A 19,728-nucleotide genomic window follows, 5' to 3' on the forward strand; every position below is an offset into this window, starting at 1 on the left:
AAATGGGGGGGCGGGGATCCTCCTGTAGAAAAATGTAACATTCTCAGTAATGAATGAGACACGTCTTTATATTTATCTGTATACCATTTATTGGATATAATATTCTTAACAATGGCTTTTTCTATGGAAATAGCAGGTTGTGTTACCTGTAGAACCCCAATATGAGAAATGTGTACAAATGTAACCGACTGTAACATAAAAAGGTATGTGAAAAAAATTAGCAAACCAAAGCATTATAAATGGATGAAGCACTAAAAAATTAATGTACTGGTTGAGGAGCTGTAACTTTGTACTGTGCTGAATAGCCTGTAGCCAAGTTTTACAGAGTTATACTTAACAGTTGCCGCACACATTCAAACAATGGACCTTCCCTACAACCTCCCAATTTGACCTGATAGAAGGCACGAGAGAACAATTAGCTCTGCCACTACTTGTCCTGCCTTGGACTCTTAGAGGATTTTTTGTCTTTCCAATTTGATATTTTTTTCTATTACCGCCCTACTTAAGTACCTGCTTATAGGCCATCAACATAGACATCATTCGACTTCTTTGTAAAACTAAAATGATTAAACATATTTATATTCTTTTGTCTGGCTTTAAAACATGCTAAATTGAGGACTAAAGAATTATTTTATGGAAGGAGAATCACAGGGAGAACATAGGACATGTTTTTTGAAGATGATGTGGAAAATCCGAGTGGGTTACAGAGCAGTCAACCTGGAAGAGTGGAATGACATTGAGAATTCCTTTCATTGTGTTAAAGCTTCTGGCTATCACTATCCATTATTGAAAATTATAATTTTATGTGCAGTTTTCTTCTTCTAGTTTTTTCTCATGAAACAGGCTCTTAATGGCTGGATTATAAACTGCCATTGCTGTCCCAAAAGTGAAGAGGGGATTTTTTTTTTTTATGAAAAGCATGGAAATAGTTCATGCATGTGTACGTAAATGGCCCTGGAAGCACCCTCACTGCACAGAAATGGTTCTCAGCCTGGGGCTCACGAACCTTTCTTAGCCTGTTACTTGTATCACTATCAGAGTTTTCAAATAGGTTTAAAAGAAATAGATGTCAATAGGAACTATAGGGTGAGTCGAGAATTTTGCGATCATAGATAAACTGATTTTCTGTGGCCAACTCCTTCTTCTAATTAGAATAAGTCTTTAGGTGGGGGAGGGGTCACTGTGGGGTGATGTGTCTGTGGGAGGGATCTGCTGGATTCAAGGCTGGTGGGGTAGATGGTGGGGTTGCTCCGTGCTGCAGCCCTGGAGAAGGTTGGGCTTTGGGTGTCCAAAGGGTGGACTTGTGGGGGCAGCCACACGCTGCAGCAATCACCACTTTGGCTGACCTGAAGTAGCTACAAATGTAGAGATTTGGCAGAGATTGGAGAGGCATCAGCCCTGGGTTTGGCTTGGGAAAGGGATCTGTGTCTGGGTGATAAGGAGAGGCAAATAGATGTATTAGCCTTGGCTGGCTGCATCCAGATGTTTATGGGCCTGCTCATGCGTCGCAGGGAGTAACTGTGGCAGCCTAGGACTGGCCTCTGTCGTGGTGGGAAGGAGAAGAGATGGTAGCTACAACCTTCTCCACCAGCCAGCCATAGTGTGTGAAATCCACAGTCTGAGAGTCAATCCGGGGGTCAGCACTGGCACTGGGAGACTTCTGGGAGGGTTGGTGTAATGTTCATCTGGGTCACTTGTGTTTGGCTGGGATTGTTTTGATAGCAGTGAGGAAAGATCTCCAGACCAAGTCTGCCCTAGGCTTCCTGCTCCCGGAACACCTAGGGGAGCCCCCCATAGCAGAAGTTTTAAATGAAATAAGCCTCATGAGGAAAGACCCTAGAAGGGTCAGGTTGCAGGAGAAAGATCTGGCCGAGCTGCCCAGGCATCGCGCCCTTTCACTTGTCAGAGTCTCGTTGGCTCAGAGTGCTTAGTAAACATCAGTTGAGAAATGGCAGGAAGACGCTCGGGCATTCTAGCTGGCCCAGCACCAGGCTCTTTTTAGCACCATGGGAGATCACAGGCTCCTAAAGAACAGTCTGACACAGATCAGAGTTTTAGCTGTTTTTCTTTTAGGGGATACATTGATGTGTTGTATTGATTTTCCAGAGAACAATGGCCTGTGGTTTCAGCCTGAGAATTCCTAATAAAGTTAAAAAGGCATAAAAATGTCCCCTCTGAGACTAGTCAGGAGTATTTATTCTCATGTAGTTTAATTTGTTGCTTTTGTGGTTTCTGTGATGTCATCCCACATGTGTAAGCTGGAAGTATAACCTCTATGCATATTTTGACAATGGAAAATGTTATGCATTGTTTCTTTTGGTTGCTACACATCTGATTCCATGTGTCAGGAAAACAAACTCTTACAAAAAATTTCAGGAGATAGACTTTTAAATAGAATGCCTGGAAGATTAGCAATATACTTCCCGGTAAAGTGGGGTCATATAACCTACAACGCTAAGAGGATGAAGGAAGAAAAGTGCCCACCCTCAGGGCCTACTTTGTGTCTAGACACCTTGACTTGCTCAGTGATGGCCTTATAAACTCAAATCAACTCTATTATTCATGGCTATAAAATTTAAAAACATATTAAAAATAGACTGCCATTGAAATATAAGTATTGATTTTTGTTCCCATCTATGAGGATATAAAAAGGGGGAGGAATACCTCTCTCCCTGAAAAAACCTGGCTATTGGTTCCTTTCCTAAGTTATATTAAAATGGAAGTTATTGCTAAGTATGCTTCATCTGATAAATACTGCACCTTGGAAGTATTGTTCCTTTAATAATATTATCTGTGTATTGTAAGGGGATAGTAGGTTTAAATACGTTCTTATCCAGAAATAAATGGCATGGCTCTATAAAAGCAGTTAGTACTGTAGAGATAAGAATGTGTCATCAGCCACAGCCCCTAAGTGGCCATTGATGACGTGGTATAAGATCACAGCGTTAACCTCCTTTACTATCAAACTATCCCTGGTTCTCTGAAACAGAAGCACAGGAATTATAACTAAGGACAGACACACACAGTCAGTTCACATCCTCTCCCCACAATCGGACGAGGGGCGAAAATGCCAGGTCTAAGGATTTGGGCATCTATAAGGACAATACCCACATAATGCACCATAAAAATTCTGTAAACTTTTCAATAGTATATGTTTTGGCCTTAATACAATTATATAATATCGATTACAGTAATTCTGTATGTACTCATCAGCAGTAATATTTTCTACCATGGCTTTACATTTTTAAGACATTAATAATTGTATAATAAACAGATGCATGCTATAAGAGTTGGAATGTATTAGAGCTGGGTTCCCTTTTGTGTGTGTGTGTGTGTGTTATGATGTGGTTTTATTTAGTTTATCCACAATCATGAATACTATGTTGCCTAGACACCGTGGGGAACACAGGGAAGGTTAAATGCAGTCTTGTTTTCTGGAAGGCAAACCAAGATTCTTGGTACATTTTGTCTTTCTGCTTCAAGGCATAGAAAAACCATTGAAATGACCCCAGATGAAGTCTTTATCATAAAACACTCAGAGTGAATTATGGGAACTCTTGTCAATTGCCTTCTAATGTGAAAACTAGTCACATACGACCCCACTAGAAGACAGAGGCATAATGGCATTTTACCTTGTCTGAGTATTTTTGTAATTTTCATGACATTAGATAAAGGCGTCTTCAAGATCTCATGAAAATGGCTTCCCAGACAGACATTTGAAGAGTAAAAGGTTGAAAGGGCTGCTGCCCAAGACTGCATTTCATGAATATTTAGGATCAGGAAATTGATTTCCGCATCACATTCTGTGATGCTCAACAGGTAGGTTGCAAGTGTTTAAGAAATAGATTCACTTTATGCTAAAAACATCTTTTAAAGGTTCCTGCAGCCAAGCTGGGAAAATAGGATGCCCCAAAGAGAACTTACTAGTAACTCAAGGGTCTTTGTCCAGTATCTACCAATAAGGATAGCAGACATAGCCTATACCAACGAACACAGCATTCCATTTGGTTGTAGTTTTTGCAAGCATAGGGCTTCTGCCTAATTTTTAATAAGTTGAACCTTGCAATAAAAGGAGATTTTTATCTACAGCATTGATTCACTAGATCTGGTTACTGGTTCACATCTGAAAATAGTTATGGTCCCATGGAAAGCCTCATCTATCTGTCTGAACACAGAATCATTGTATTACAGTAGAGAAGACAAGGTGGTAATTTGCTGAGCTCCAAACAGTACGGGGAGGTCGAAGGTTGCAGTCCCCGGGCAGTGGCTTTCCTACAGAAACGCCACCTTTCCCAACCCAAATAAAGTGCTAATGCCAGCACTATCTAAAGGGCAGCCAGGAAAAGAAGTTCTTGGTGTTTCTATAAAGCAAACTTCTTTGCCTGCTGGCCAAATCTGCCCGTGGCCTGTGAGCCTCAAGGTCAAGTTTCTGCCTGGCCTTGTCTTCCAGCCTCTATCCTGGTGTGGTCACACCTTAAAATTCCTTTCTGCAACCCCAGGTTTGTTTTTTTTGAGCCTGGCCAGGAGCCAGATCCTTCCCTGCTATCCCGGAGCTTCAAGGTGTAGCCTCTGGTGGGCCAGCCTGTCAGCTGTGACAGGGGCCAGGGTCTCTCGGAAAGCCAAGCACAGCCTGGGCCTGAAGCCTCTGGCTCTGGCCTGAGATCAGGGGTTCCAGAAAATCACTCGAGGTTCTACCTGGGGTCTGCTGAGCTGTGTTTGGTACCATAACCACAGCCTTGGGTAGCTGGGGAACTGCTCTCCAATAAAGCCTCGATCCAAAAGTAAACAACCTGTCCAGAATCCCATAAAGCACGGTATTTCAAGTTCACAACTATTAAAAGCACAAGAAGCCTTCCTTCCGTGGAAAACTCAGTGATGGTAAAAATGCCTACTACAGTGCACTGCACGGTAATGAGCATTTGGCATAAATTAATAATTTACAAGTACCTGAGCAAGTATACAGAGCACCATAGCACAGCACAGCACCGATGGTAGTAGCTCAAAGTTCTTAAAATAATGGTGTTTGAAACATTAAAAAAAAAATTCTAAAAGTTGGTACAAAAAATAACTCCAACTGGAGTTGCAAGATAGTGCAAACTTCTGTCTTCACTGTTGAAAAAAGGTGTCGGCTTGCTTCTCACTTAAGATAGGCGGTGTGGGCGGGTCTGGGCACCTGGTGTGGATGTTTAGGAGCGGGTCTGCATCAAGAGCAATCGAGAGAGGAGAAAACAAAATTGTAGTTAGAGGCCCTGAAAGCGATTTCTGCAGATACGGACGTCTGGGTTGGAGATGTCTTTTCCTGCACTCTGATGCGCTTCCAGACTCAGATCCCACCTCCCCCTCCGCCCCATGCTGGGGGCTGGAGATCACAAAGGGGAACTGGCTCAGGGCTACAGGATTTCCAGCAGTTCGACAGACGACCACTAGAGGAGCCCTTTCCAAAGCTGCACCTCCCATCCACAGGTTGACTCTAGAACAGCGCCATTCCATAGAAGGATGTGAGCCACATACCTAACTTTGTATTTTCTAGTAACCACATGAAAAAAGTAAAAAACAGATGAAATTAATTTTAGTAATAAATTTCATTTAACCCAGTACATCCAGAGTACTAGTATTTCCATATATAATCAACATAAAAATTATTAATGAGATAGTTGACATTTTGGGTGTACTAAGTCTTCAAAATCCACAGTATATTTGTGCTTACAGCATATCTCACTTTTTAGCGGCCACCTTGTGCTGTGGCTACTGTATTAGCACAGTTCCGGGGAGCAAAGCTGGGCATGTGGGAGCCCTCAGAAATGAAGGTGTGGGGCATCCTTCTCCTTCCAGGACAAGACCAAAACCGGCTTGTGCTGGTGTCAGCCCCTGGCAGAGGTGAGCCCACTGCTCGAGGGCATTCACAAAGAGGGCCTTCTCTTCCTCATGGCCATGTGAAATGGTGCTTTTTCTTTTGAACAAGAAAAGTAACTTCAAGATCAGGATACAAACCACAATGAAATAATTAGAATGCTCTGCAATTTTTCTGCATCTATGCAGTCAGGAATTAAACCACTATCCTGACCTTTTGACTGGCGTTATCTCTGAGATTTATTAGGCAGCTATCTCTTTCACAGGCCAAACATTTTTCCCAAAAGCTGTAATGAAATCACTAATGTGTGCCTTCCCGTTCAGAGAGGCTGAATTACTGAACCCAGAGCCTGGCCAACACACTACCTTTGGTTCTTTCGAGCACATAAAACAAGATTCCTGCCAAGGGGGCACGCGTGTCAGAGGGGTGTTTTGGCTGAGGGCTTAACCCATCTGTGTGCTGGTAAATGTTTACCCACGGCGGGGAAGGAAGAGGGCCTGATTCGTAGCATATGCTTATTCCATGGTGTAAATACTCAGGCTACCAACATGATGTGGTTGAGCACGGAAGAGAGGCGCAGGAGCCACAAGCAGATGGTATTTCCACCATACAGAAATAATAGGTGTAATCTCAAAAGTGTAGATAACAGTAAAACGTAGTTAACAAAAAAGAGAAGTGAGGAGTTTTGAGCATTTATTACGTTTGTTTTTAATATAATTTATATCACTGTAAGTTTATATAATTTAATTTTTTAATAGCGGCTAGGTTTAACACCAAGCTTGAAAAAATTCCTGGAAATTTAATAGCTCTTGAAAACCAGTGTGGGCTGGCTCCAGCACACCACCGGGTTAACCTCCCTGCATAAGTTCAGATTCGGGACTGTGCCTTCCTCCTCCTCTGCGGGACAGTGTAAGAATGACCACAGCTGGAGAAACGTCTTTAGAGGCGATTCCTCTTGTTAGCAGGATAGAGACGCTCCCAGCTACACAGGTCTCCTACCACCTAGCACCTTCTTTAGCCTAGCTCTTACGTTGCCCTTGTTTCATCTGTGATCCTCCAACCCCACCTCACTTCTCAGGACCCCAGGGACTGGGCAGAGCCTATCAAGCGCTAAGTGAGATTTTTTCGAGGTATGCGTCTGGCTTTCATAAAATCATACCACTTGTATCTTTTCTTCTTTGCCTCTTTGGAGGACACAGCCTGGCCCGTATCAACAGCCACAGCTTTCTGAGGCACACGGACTAGTTCCACTTGATTTGATCTCTTGGGTACACTGGGGCCATTGCTAAGAGGCACGCGGTGATACTTGTGATTATAAGCTCACAACGGCCTCCTGGTTATTGTTACATCTGCCCTTGCATCCATTTTATATTGTTCCCAGGGGTGGGGAGCGCAGGAACCATGGCCTAGACCACCCCCTGCCTGTCTTGACATGGCTTGAAGAGCATGGCTTAGTGCAGCTGCCCCACACAGGTCAGGGGAGAAAGAGATGGGCATAGCTGCGTCACACCAACCTGATGGGCGCCAGGTGGAGCCTGGACTCCTGCTGTCCCAGAGTCCTGGTGGCAGCATTGGTGAGCCGGGCCGTCTTGCTCAAAGGATCTGCAGGCAGAGGCTTCTGAGGAGGGTTTGGCTTACGAGTTCCCTGCAATAAACCACAAGATCATGTATGATCACCCTCTCTGTGAACTGTGACAAGACACTGACCTCAGGAGCCGTCAGAGTCCCCTGAAAAGCGGGATGTGGAGAACCCAGTCAGTTGCTGTGTGGCACAGGTTTCGTTTCCTGAATAAACTTTCTGGATACCATCCTCTCCCCATACAAGTGGCGGTGATGGTGAGGGGTTGACCTTTGTTAATCTTCTTAACAAAATTTTCTCTAACTTTTAAGAGATTTATCCACAGCCTCGTATAGTTACAAACACTCAAATGAGGGCCTTCAGATGCCATGCTGTTCACAGGCCTTGGGAGTACAGTTGATGCTGGTGTTTCTGGGCCAATGCTACCCAGCGGATGTACACTATCCTGTGTCTTTAGGCTTCTCTTCAATTTGTAAAGGCCTAAAATGAGAAGCTGGTGAAAATCTTTTCAAACATCACATTCATTTCTTCATATTTTCCAGAATCATATAACAGAACTCATTCAACTGTGGAGGACCTAGCTAATGAGGATGATCATCCTTCATCAGGGTAGGGTCAGTATACCAAATGTCGATCCAGATTGCTCAATGAAATACACTAAAGTTCTTCTACCAAAATACTTTCTAATAATTAGTTCGAAGAATCACAAACTCACCTGGGAAATGATGCCCAGAAGGAAAACCCAAGACACAGTGGTTGAGAGACAGGTATAGCTCTGCAAGGAGCTAATGGAGGAGGTGCTGTGTTGACCAGAGACCAGCCAGGGAGTCAGTAATAGAAGAGCATGAAGGGCAGAGCGTGAACTTCAGATGAAACCGAGAAAATAACTCCCAAGACCAATTCTCTGGGTTTTATCCAAAGACCAACACTTTGGGACTTGTGCAAGTCACTTGACCTCTCTGAACCTCAATTTCTCCTGTAAAATGGGAGAAAAGAGGACTTATCTCATAGCTTGTTATGGGAACTAAATAAAATAATGCATAGGAAGATCCCAGAATATAGATAATTATTAAAAATATCAGCATTCCCTCATGCCACAAATTTTAAAATGCTTAATGGAAATACGAGAAAAACAACAGAAACAGTATAACAGCAAAACCACAAGTCACTTGTTTTCATGGGACCCCTCCCTTGGCTACTCATGAGATGGGGGTGGGGTGGGTCCATGGGTTCACTGGAGCTGGGATGGGAAGTAAGTGTTGACAGCCCTCTCCTCTTGGGCCCAGGGTGAATACGGGTGCCAAGACACCTCCTACTCTGGTCCTTGGAACCGAGAAGCACTCACGAATGCATGGAAAGTCTGCAGGAAATGTTGCTAGAACCTCAAGGGAGACAGGACATCCTAATAAGCAAATGATCTAATTCATTGTCACAGGACTTAGTATTCCATACATCCAGGAACACACGGGATGATTTTAAAACACTTGAGTTGAATTTCTCACAGTACTTATCCCACTAAAATTACATTTCCTCAGCAATCGGAGCTCAGTTGAAAGAGTACAACAACATTATCACCATTTAACATATCTTTGTAAAGCAAAGGAAGCTACCACAGAAGTTTGTAAACCAGAGCTGTATGGAAAATATGCCAAGTTGGAACAATGGGCAAATTGGAATAAGAAAGAGCCACTGAAGAGGGATGGGCTTAAAAGTGACATTTCTGCATCAGTTCTCATTTAAGGAAACATTAACCGGCTGTAGCATATAGAATAGAGCAAATTCCTTAACTAGGAATAACGGCTATAGAATGTGCCTAAGAGCGTGAGTCCTAAAGTCAGCCTGTTTGCATATTCAACCAGGCTCTGCACTTACTAGCTCTGTGAGTTACTAAACGTTAGTTATTTAACTTCTTTGTGTTGTAGAGAGGAGATGATAATAGAGCCTTCCTCATGGGGTTGATGTGAGGATTAAGTGAGCTATTACCTGTGAATCTCTTTCCCTGAGTAAAGCTGTTAGCACAGAGCCTGGCACAGTGTCCACTGAGCGTTGGCTGCCCTACTACAGCTCTTATTGATGGAGTGAATTTACCAGCTAAAAGCACCGTAACCCTACCAACAAATTCTGGGTAATAAACTATGGCAATAAATCAAACCGCATGTCCTATAAGGTGGCAGAAGACTATGAGCAAGATATGAGTGTGTAATGTAAAAATGAATGCATGGACCCATAAAATTGAAAGGCTTTGAGGATTAAATAATTCATCACTAAATGATAGCATTTTTGCTGCTAAGTATGAATAAGTATCTAGTCTTGACAATAAAGATAATGTCAGGTTTTTACTGCACTGCTGGAGAAAAAGTGAGATATATGTTACAATGTATCTTAATACATTTGAATTTATCACGGAAATTTAGGAGATAATTAGGTTGGCCATTCATTCTGGTTTGCCTGGGACATTCCCAATTTATGTTTATGGCCCTGTTTAATTATTAATGACACTCTCTTAGATGTGTCTTGGTTTAGAGGATAAATTATATGGTCACCATAGTGATAAAAGCCCAAACAGTTGAGATGTCGATTGAAAGTTCTGACTTCAAACCCAGGGATCAGCCAAGGTACCATTCTGCTTCCTCCTGCCATGCCCAGGACATGCTTTTGATGGAAACATGAAACAGGTCACACACACAGATGCCGCCTAGGTGAGATGCCAGCTTCCCACCAGGCCTATAATTGGGACAAAAATAGCACAGCGGTGCAGTGGAGTTCGTGCAAGCCGACGCATCCTCACGTCTCAGATATCAGGCAGATGAAGATGTGGAACCCATGAAACATTTGGGAAGAAGCACTAGCTGCACCTGCTTCGACCTTGGAGGAAGGGGTGGAATTTCCACACTCCCTTTTAGGCACTGCTTCTCATGCTGCCTTTGCAAAACCTGAAGCTGGGCTTGCCCAGAGAAGGCCAGTCCAGCCTGGCCACAAAGAGTCACTCGAAGGGAGCCAAGCAATGACTGTAGGCCAGGATGTTCACACTCAATAAATATTCCTTTAGACCTATTTTCATTTTAAACAAGGAAATGAGGAATTCAGACCCCCGTGTTTCTCCCTTTTAGATACTGCAGAAAAACTGAGATATGCTATTAAATAGCGTTGTTCCATTTCCCCATTTTCTGCTCAGGTTCTAGCCATAGCCACATATTTCAAATTTTTTAGAGGGTTGGGAACAAAGTTTTCAATCCAAATATAGCTTTTTGCCTTGACCATCATCACAAAGAATTCTCAACTGTTATCTCCTTCTGCAATGATAAGCCAGAGTAAATGCATCCTGCTTATCTGGAGAGATCTCTGCAGGAAGACCGGATGTTATCACAGGAAAACGCCAGAGATGCCACAGAGATCCCCGACAGGCTCCCACAGGGCCAGGGCAGCACAAACACCACCACTATCCATCCTCAGCCTGTCTCGGGCCGTGAGGAATACACACTGAGAGATAACACCAAGGACAACTGGTTCTCAGGGAAAGGCCTCAATTCCTTTTTATTCTTTATTCAGCAAAAGCAGGAGTCTTAACAAATCTGCTCTCTTAAAAGGACACTCTTTTACCTATCTGTAAGATGACCCTGGCCCCTTCTTTCTGAAACTACCTGAAAACAGTAAAGAAAATGTACAAAAATGAGCAAAACTCCATCTTTGAGGAAAACTTATTCCCAAAGGAATATATGCAAATGGATGCAAAGTGTCCCTCAGGCTAGGGTGAGGAAAGGCCATGAGAAAGGACGCCGGCCGGCCGTGGCTAACGTGGCGGAGGACAGAGGGGAAAACCAGCCACCCCTGCTTGGGACGGGAGCGAGGAATGAGGAGTACCATGGTGTGTCAGGCTGAATGAGCAGCAGTGTGCCGATGGGCCCAGCCCTCTGCGCAAGCCTGGAGCAGGGTCTGTGCCGAAAGCAGGGAAGGCCAATCCACCGATATCCCTCAGAGCCCTCCGTCCCAGGGTCCCCCGAGAGGCGAGTGGACTGCGTGGAGCTGGCTCTGAGCACTGGCCTGGCCTTTCCCCCGATTGTCCTCCTACTGGTTTTCCAGGAAGAACTCCCCCCTCTTTAAAGAGGAGTTAGACACACTAAACAAAATTAAAAGAAAGAGGAAGGAAGGGACCCTGATAAACAAAAGGCAAACGAAGAACCTACCCTGCAAAATGTATACATAAGGAAATGAAAAGGGAGCTGGCAAAACTCAAGAGAAAAGGGGAAGAAAAAAATAAAAGAATGATGAAAACCAAGGACCAAGACAGTACTGAACACAGGGCTGTGGGGTTCCTACTTGACAGAAATGAGCAAAAGCTCAAGGGGGTTAGACAGTAAATGAGAGAACAGACCACAGACAGAAACGACCACAGACAAAAATGATACAACACATCCATAAATGGTGTCACTGAGCAAACAGTAAAGACAGAAAAGATACCGAGATTTACGTTGTAACAACTTTTCTGAAATAGAGTCAAATCTATGGATAGAAAGGGCACACTGTTTGCCTGGGGGAGATGGATCAGACTCATCAGTGTTAAGGAAGGAATAACCTATGAAAACCACTGGACTTCAAGGATATGGAATCGTGTCACTTACAAGGAAAAAAGAAAGAAGCCGGCTTCTGATTTCTCCAGATCAGAGAGAGGAAGCACGTGTACAAGAGTTTCGGGGAAAGAAAGTGTGATCCATCAATTTTATACCCAAACTGTCACTGAAAAATTAAAGCAACAGCCAAATGTCTTTGAACATGCAAACATTCAGGGAATATACTTTTCAAGAGCTCTTCTGGAAGAAATTACAACGGAATGGACTTCAGCCAGCCAGAAAAGGAATGGAACGGTGGCAAAAAGACTGTCAATGAGCACTGAATCCTTTCAATATAGACCTAAGGCTAACAAAATTGTGGGAATTATGGCTATAGAACAGAATGTAAACGTTACAAACTGTAATAATGTAGACACTACAGAACTAACCGAAGTCGGGAGGTGGGTCTTCCATTTCCAGTAATATGGCATGCTGCGTCATTTTGACCTACCCTCTCTGTAAAACCACTAAAACTGTTGGATAAAATATATTTAATTTTTTTTCTTAAAAGCATCAATGAGCTACAAGATAGTGAGATGTTATCTGGCCAACATTTAAGTGCAGGAGGAAGCCCAGAGAGGTAAGTAGTAGACTGAAGCTGCAGGCAATTGCCAAATTAGGGAAACCTGGGTTTTGGTTTTGCTACCCTTTCACCGCAAGGGATACAGGAGTCAAAGGTCAACACCAGCCCAAGTTTAATAGAAGACCATTCTTTTCCTGACCTCTCCCCAATAAAGCTGGGCTCTGCAAAGGACGATACCTCAGGTAAGAATGTTCTAGAAGTAAATCCATGCTGCTCCCTATCCCTAAGAGACTGTAAGGAGAGTCCCGTGGGTGCTGGGCAGACCAAGGTAGGAAAATAAACCTCTAACCACAAATTGCCCTTGAGGAGCTGAAACTGAAATCACATCACCTGGGTGGCTCAATCAGCCCCAAGCCATTTCAGGGGCCTAAAACTGGTCCTGTCCCCGGGCACCTGGTGGAGGCAAAATGCATCCTCTCCGGAGGGCCACACCTTCATCCTAGACTTCAAAGAGCTCCCAGATAGTTTTCCAGGAAAATGAGCAGCTCACAGTGAAAAATACCCAAGCACACAAAGAAGTAAGGAATTGTGAGTGAAAAGCAATAGAAACGTCAGCAGTAACATACCCAAAGACTAGACTTTGGATTATCAGAACAAATTTTCTCACCATGTGGAAAGAAATAAAAGACAAGCTAGCATATTTGAATAGCAGCCAAAGAGAACTTATAGAGACAAAAAATAAAAGTAAAATATAGTTGAGTATAAGTACAAATTGTGTGACTCTAAGTATAGTTTGATACCATTTATGTAAATTGAACAACACAAAATACTATATATTATTCATGGATACATATTTATGTAAAAATATTTGAAAGGTTCTATAAAAAATAAACACCAAATTTATGACAGTGATTACATCTGGAGGGGGGCTGACATAGTCATAGTGACTATCTGTACTGTTTTGATTTTCCTTTTTTTTTTAAAAAAGGAGAATGTATGCATATTATATATCTGAAATCTAAATAGGCATATACATAGAAAAACAGAGATAACAATGGTAGTATAAATGTGGGTGAATTTTAGATTATTTTTACTTTTCTATATTTTAAGTATTTTAAAAATGAACAAAAAAAAAAAAAGAAGAAAGAGTTTCAATCTTTGGACCAAAGAGGAAAGCAAAAGAGAAAACACAAACTATTTTTAAAATATAAATACTATAAACACTACAGATTAGAGCCAATGAGCACAAGTAACGCAGTGTTTAGAGGGAAATTCCTAGACTCATATGCTTATATTAATATAGTATGAATAAAATAAGTATGAATAAAAATGAAATAAGGATCTAAGAAGTTAGAAAAACAAAATAAACTTAAAAAGAAAAAGGGAAATAGTAAGATAATAGCACAAAATAATAAATTAGAAAAATAGAAAAATTAATAACTCATTTAGCAAAGACTTATTACACACAGACATTCTAATAAGGTCAGATATTTTCATTTAACTGTCACCAAGTCCAGTGAGGGAGGTACCGTCTCACATTCATGGAGAGGCAATTAAAGTAACTCTTCCACAATCAAACGGTAGAAAAAAGACAGTCACATAAAACCTCGAGCTGGTTCTTTGGGGGTGAGATGGAGTTGAGAAGAAACCAGATAAATCTAATAAAGAAGACATAGGCTAGTCAAGGACAAATTAGGACACAAATACAATAAATGGTGCTGAGGATTACCTAAGTGCTCATCTAGAAAAGCAAAGTTGGATTCCTACTTCATTTTATACACTAAAACAAATATTTGTTTTAGTGGATCAAATATTTAAATATGAAAAAAGATCAGGAAGGTATACAAAATGGAAAAATATGTCTGTAATCTTTGGGTAGGCAAGCCTTTCTAAACATGACAATAAAAAATGGCAAAGGAGACGAAAAGACAGTTCATGAAAAAGGAAAAAAAAATGGATCTTAAATTTGTGAAAAGATGCTCCACCTCATTTATTTACAGCAAGAAAAATGTAGACACCATTTCTTTTTTTTTTTTTTTTACCTATCATATTGGCAAAAAGAAGAAAACTTCTGAACACATTGTGTGGGTGAAGACGTGGGGAACGGAAATTGGGATACCTCTTTTACAGGCAGTTCTGCTTAATCTATCAAATTTCTAAATATATATGGCCTTTGAACAGCAATTGTGCTCCCAGGAACTTACCTTACAGACAACCCTCACGCGTGTGCCCAAGGGAGCTGGGCAAGAATATGCCTGTTTGATGGAGCAAATGATTGGAAATAACCCATATGGCCATCAGTAAGGCGCAGGTTAAATAATCAGGGTATGGCTCTACAATGAAAGACTGCAGCCAGTGAAAAGAATGAGGTGGATCTGCATATAACTGACATGGAACAGTCAAAGTGGGAAAAAGTACACAGTGTGCTGCCATCTGAATTCAAAATAAGGATCTAAGATGAAACGAGTGACAGCAAGCTGATGGTTGCTGCAGACGCGTGATGGGAAGACAAGGTTTCATTATATTTTTCTCTCCAATTCCGAGCGTTTGGAAATTTCCAAACTTTCCATAATCTTTTACTCTGCAAAAAGAGACAGAAATGAGACTTTTCACTATATTCCAAATCGTATTTTACAAAAAAAGCCTAATAATAATGATTGCTTCTCGGAAAGGAGCCTGGTCACAGAGGTGGGAGGGAGATTAATTGTTTTCTGAATAACTCTTCATACTGCTGGAATTTCCAATTATAGGCATATGTTACCTATTACTAGATATAAAGGGAAAATATCAGGCATCTGGGGTTTTTTTTTTTTTTTGGTGAGGAAGATTGGCCCTGGGCTAACATTTGTGCCCATTTTTCTCTACTTTTTATGTGGGATGCCTGCCACAGTATGGCTTGATAAGTGGTGCGTAGGTCCGTGCCCGGGATCCAAACCTGCAAACCCTGGGCCACTGAAGCGGAGTGTGTGAACTTAACCATTACGCTGCTGGGCCCGCCCCAGGCATCCGTTTTTTCACGAACAATTTGTGTGTTTATAGTAACAGAAATGAGTGCAAAATAAACACCCCTTTGAATGACTTCCCTCTGAAGTTCTCTCTCTCCACGGAGCTTCCGCATGTAACAGATACTTTTAAAGCCATCACATGGATTTGTCACGTGAATAACTAGTGTATGATATGAAACCAAAGAAATTTCAGTTAAAGTTTCTGAAAGTACTGGGCAGGTGGCAGGGAGAGGTTAGCGGGAGTCCAACACCTTGGTAGCTACGTTTTAGATTTACAGGAGGAAGTATCTCAAATTTTTATTAACCCATGACTCATTGAGTGGGATGGCCCCGTAGGGAATAACTGATACTGTGACAAGGCTTATTTTTTTCTATTCAAAATTCACATCCATCCAGCATATTTCCTACATGTCTACTGTGTTCCAGGGATGGACTTAGGTGTGCCTGGAGATGAATAACCCAGTCTGTGCCTTCTGAAACGGGGCAGAACAGGGATCCAGGGAACTCCAGGCCAAGGCAGGAGGTGACCGAGGAGACTCGTGGGAGGAGCGCTCCCAGAGAACATCTGGGCGAAAGGGTGAGATCTGGAAAGCAGAGAGCAGGCATGGAAGGATACTTTCCAGCACTTTTCCTCAGTTCTTAGCTTTCCGTTTGCCCACAGTAACGAAGGCTTTTATAAAGATCAGTTTTCTCGTATTTCATCTCACTTCCTTGGGAGAACATCTTGACAAATGGATTTCCTTTTCTCATTACATACTGGCATTTCTGATGAACAGGGACCTAAATCATCAGATTTCCAGACTCTGTGAGTGCCGGTTTAAATATTACACACCCACATAGGTCAGAAGGGTACAGTCCTCATTCGTTCAAACGCCGGATTCTTTCTGTTGAAGACAACTTTGAAAGTTCAGGCTCAACCTCAGAATGAACTGGCCATCATCTGATCGTTCTGAAATCATGGTCTAAATTAATTCGTTTTGTTCACATTTATATCCTGACAAAGGGTTTATGAATGAATAGCTGCTGCTTACCAATGACAGCCCGTGTTAATTGTTTATCGCTCTTTATGGGGGTCTGAGGGGGAGGGATTTGGACCTCCTTGAAATAGACCCCCTCTCCCTCCAAGGCTACCTTAGCAAATCTGATTTCTCCGCTGTCTTTTCTCAGTCAGAAGAGACTGTACAAGGTTGGCCAGTCTTGTTTTACAAAATATGGTATGTTGTATCTTCTACAGACACAGATAAGGTGTTGATTAGGAGAAATGTCCTGTCTGTCAGACACGTGGAACTGAATCTCCACCTCTTCAGAAAACGCATAGAGCCTTCTACGTTTAAGATGCTACAGATATTTGAAATGCAACTCAACTATTGCTATGGTTCTGAGCGAGGGCTGGTTCCAAGAAAGACCAATTAAGACAAGAGTGACTGGAGCATGATAGTGTTACAAGTAAAAGAAAAGAGAAATGCAAGACTCTCTTGTTACAGACTGAGGCTCTGCACAAGGCCAGAAGGTTCCCTCTCCTCCCCCTCGTCACCTTGTATCTCTGTGGCAAAGGCAGGGAAAATGAATTAAAGATTGCTGAGGCAGTCAGTGGTCTAAAATATGCTAACCATACCCACCTTCACTGCAGTTTCTTCCTCCCATCCACCCATCCATCCCCCCACCCATCCATCCATCCATCTGTATGTGCATCCATTTTAAGACTGCAGGTAGAGAATGGGGGCTTGAGCCCTGGCTCTCTACCTCTGGGGGCCTTACTAGATAAGCTATTTGGCCTCACTGTATCTATCTTGTTTCCCCCTCTGTAAAATGGGGCTAATGGCAGCATGTGCCTCCTAGTCTCCTTGAGAGGGTTAGAAATGTCGGTACAGTGCTTAACTCAGTAGTACCAGCCACATAATTGGTGTGCAATAAATGTTTGCTATTTTATAAAAGTTCAAAACACAACTAGGAGCTCCTTATACCAAAAAAATTAGTAACACACTCAAACACATATACATTTATACACTATTTGGTTATAAGAATAAAAATAGAAATTAATCCTGACATGGCTTTTTTGCTGGAATTTGCACAGTGCAGACAAGTAGTGCCACAAACACCGTTGGCAAATATTCTCACAGGCCTATCAGCTGTGTCAGGAAAGGACTTGGATTCAGCAAAAAACAATCTAAGGGACGGATCAGTTGTCCTTTGTTGCTTCCTATTATTCTACCAAGAAAGCTAATCTGACTGGAAAAACAATCTTAGCCAGTTAGTTCAGTATTATAACGCACTGATAAGATTGCAAGGAGGAAACCCACTTCCTAACATTTTCCAGGAAACCAAGGGCTTAGAAAAATACAAACAACCCCAAACCAAATACGACCAGAGATCAGCATGTATAGTTCAAACGCCATTTTATGGGGCAAACCTTAAAAAAATATACAGATGAATGCTAACTGAGTGACACTTTCACGAGGTTTTTACTTTCTAGAAGAATAGCCCCTCTATGAATTGAAGGTGCCACTTAGACTCCCTTTAGAATCATGGCACATTTTAGTCTCACAGCAGAAAATTGTGTTTTGATTTGCTACTTCTTAGCACAGTCTTCTCTAGACATAATTTTCTGTGAGCAGAGAAATCTATTTCTTAAATGCGACATTATGTTTTAATTTAAACTTTAAATTAATTAAGCCAATTAATCAAAATTGGTGATTTCAGTTGGATATGTCCTAGAAATCTAATGAAACTCCCTGAAGAGCTTGTCTCTGTTCCTTCCTTTTTCTCATCCAGGAATAAAGTTACGCACACTGATGTTTGCCAGTTAAGAATATCACCTGAGTGTCCTCATATTTTCTAGTCTTTGAGTCACACTTATTTTTAAATTCAAATTTAGTAACTTGAGACCCTCTCTTGTGTGACGGTAGGATAGTCCATCTGTACCCAAAATTTTCTCAGGATCCCTGGGTGGTATCCTTCTCGATGTTGCTGTCTGGTCTTCTCTTAGCATCTCAGGCCAGACTCTGCAGGATGCCGTCCTCTCCCTAGACATTTGCCCCTGGTGTGATGGCAGCTTCTCCTTCATTCTCCAACCAACTTGAGATTGACACTACGCTGTGGTGGTTAGCACACTTCCCTGAAGGTTTGAAGATGTCGTAAGTGAACCAGCATCAGAAAAGGAAAATGTAAAACTCGGTGTCAGATGTTACTCCTCCTAGAGTCCCTAGCTCGCCTGGTGTTTTTGGGGTCTCCTTCCCTCCTGAAAGTCAAGTCAGTTCATCTGAAGTCAAGGCAAGTGATCCCTTCACTCTATTATGCACAGCTTTTGAATGCCCATCTGATCTCTCCCCGTCCCCATGCCTTGGTGTCAGAGCTCAACCCTGCTGCCTGAAGTTGCTTCTTCCCAGGAGCGCTCTTTCAGAATTCTGCTCAAGACATATGCTTGGTATGCACTTGTGTTTTCTCCCTTTAATACATATTACTTTTTTTAAAAAAATTAGCATATAGTAAAATTGACTTTTTTGGGGTACAGAGTTGGATGATTTTTAAGACTTTTCTAATCAGAGAAAAAACAACATAAAATATCTCAAGATTGACCATCACCAGTCTCTCAAAGCCTTCTGGGATTCATGTGTAGCCACTCCTATACCTTCCCCTGTTTCTCTTTCCCTTCCAAAGTCTGAGATGAACTCTCTACTCAGCAGTAGTAGGTGCAGAAAAACTCCCCTGGTGCTTCTGAAGTGGCTTGTAATACACAGACGTGTGCTGATCTATCTGACCTCCCGTTTAAGTGCATGCTCCCAGTGGATTGTTAACCTAATACACAAATCAGGGCAGATTCAATGCCAAGCACAGCAAAAGGCTTCTACGATGTTCCCTGCCTACGTGCGCAATCGTGGGTGATCACACACGCCTGTGACCTCTTATTTTTTTTCATCATTTTACCATCCTTTTCTCCAGCCCACGCTTTGCCTTTCATGCTCAGGTTGTTGCTCAGGAGAGCTTGGCAGCAGTCAGCTAACAGCTAGATGCATACACTGAATTATTTTCCTCTAAAATAGTGACGGGATGAAAAGGAATTAAAGTTTGTTTCCTTGATCAAGGCTGAGGGGTTAGGCTGAGAAGCTTGAATTTCGAGGGTGATTTTGCCGTGAAGGAAATGGTACACTGGAAAGTACACTGTG

The 19,728-nt window shown here is 42.2% G+C and overlaps 1 protein-coding gene across 1 annotated transcript in view; it reads right to left on the minus strand.

The window, feature by feature from the left end:
- Positions 1 to 80: 80 nt before the first annotated feature.
- Positions 81 to 19,728, minus strand: part of ADAM12 (ADAM metallopeptidase domain 12) — a 176,503-nt gene continuing 156,855 nt past the window's right edge. The window contains exons 21-22 of the mRNA XM_087433022.1: positions 7,366 to 7,496; positions 81 to 5,198 (exon numbers count right to left, since the gene is read on the minus strand). Of these exons, the coding sequence (XP_087289148.1) occupies positions 5,138 to 5,198; positions 7,366 to 7,496 (192 nt within the window). The 3' untranslated portion in view covers positions 81 to 5,137. The remainder of the gene's footprint in view (positions 5,199 to 7,365; positions 7,497 to 19,728) is intronic.

Source organism: Ceratotherium simum, chromosome 6 (assembly GCF_057802395.1).
Source record: "Ceratotherium simum simum isolate JZ-2026a chromosome 6, ASM5780239v1, whole genome shotgun sequence".
NCBI lineage: Eukaryota > Metazoa > Chordata > Mammalia > Perissodactyla > Rhinocerotidae > Ceratotherium > Ceratotherium simum.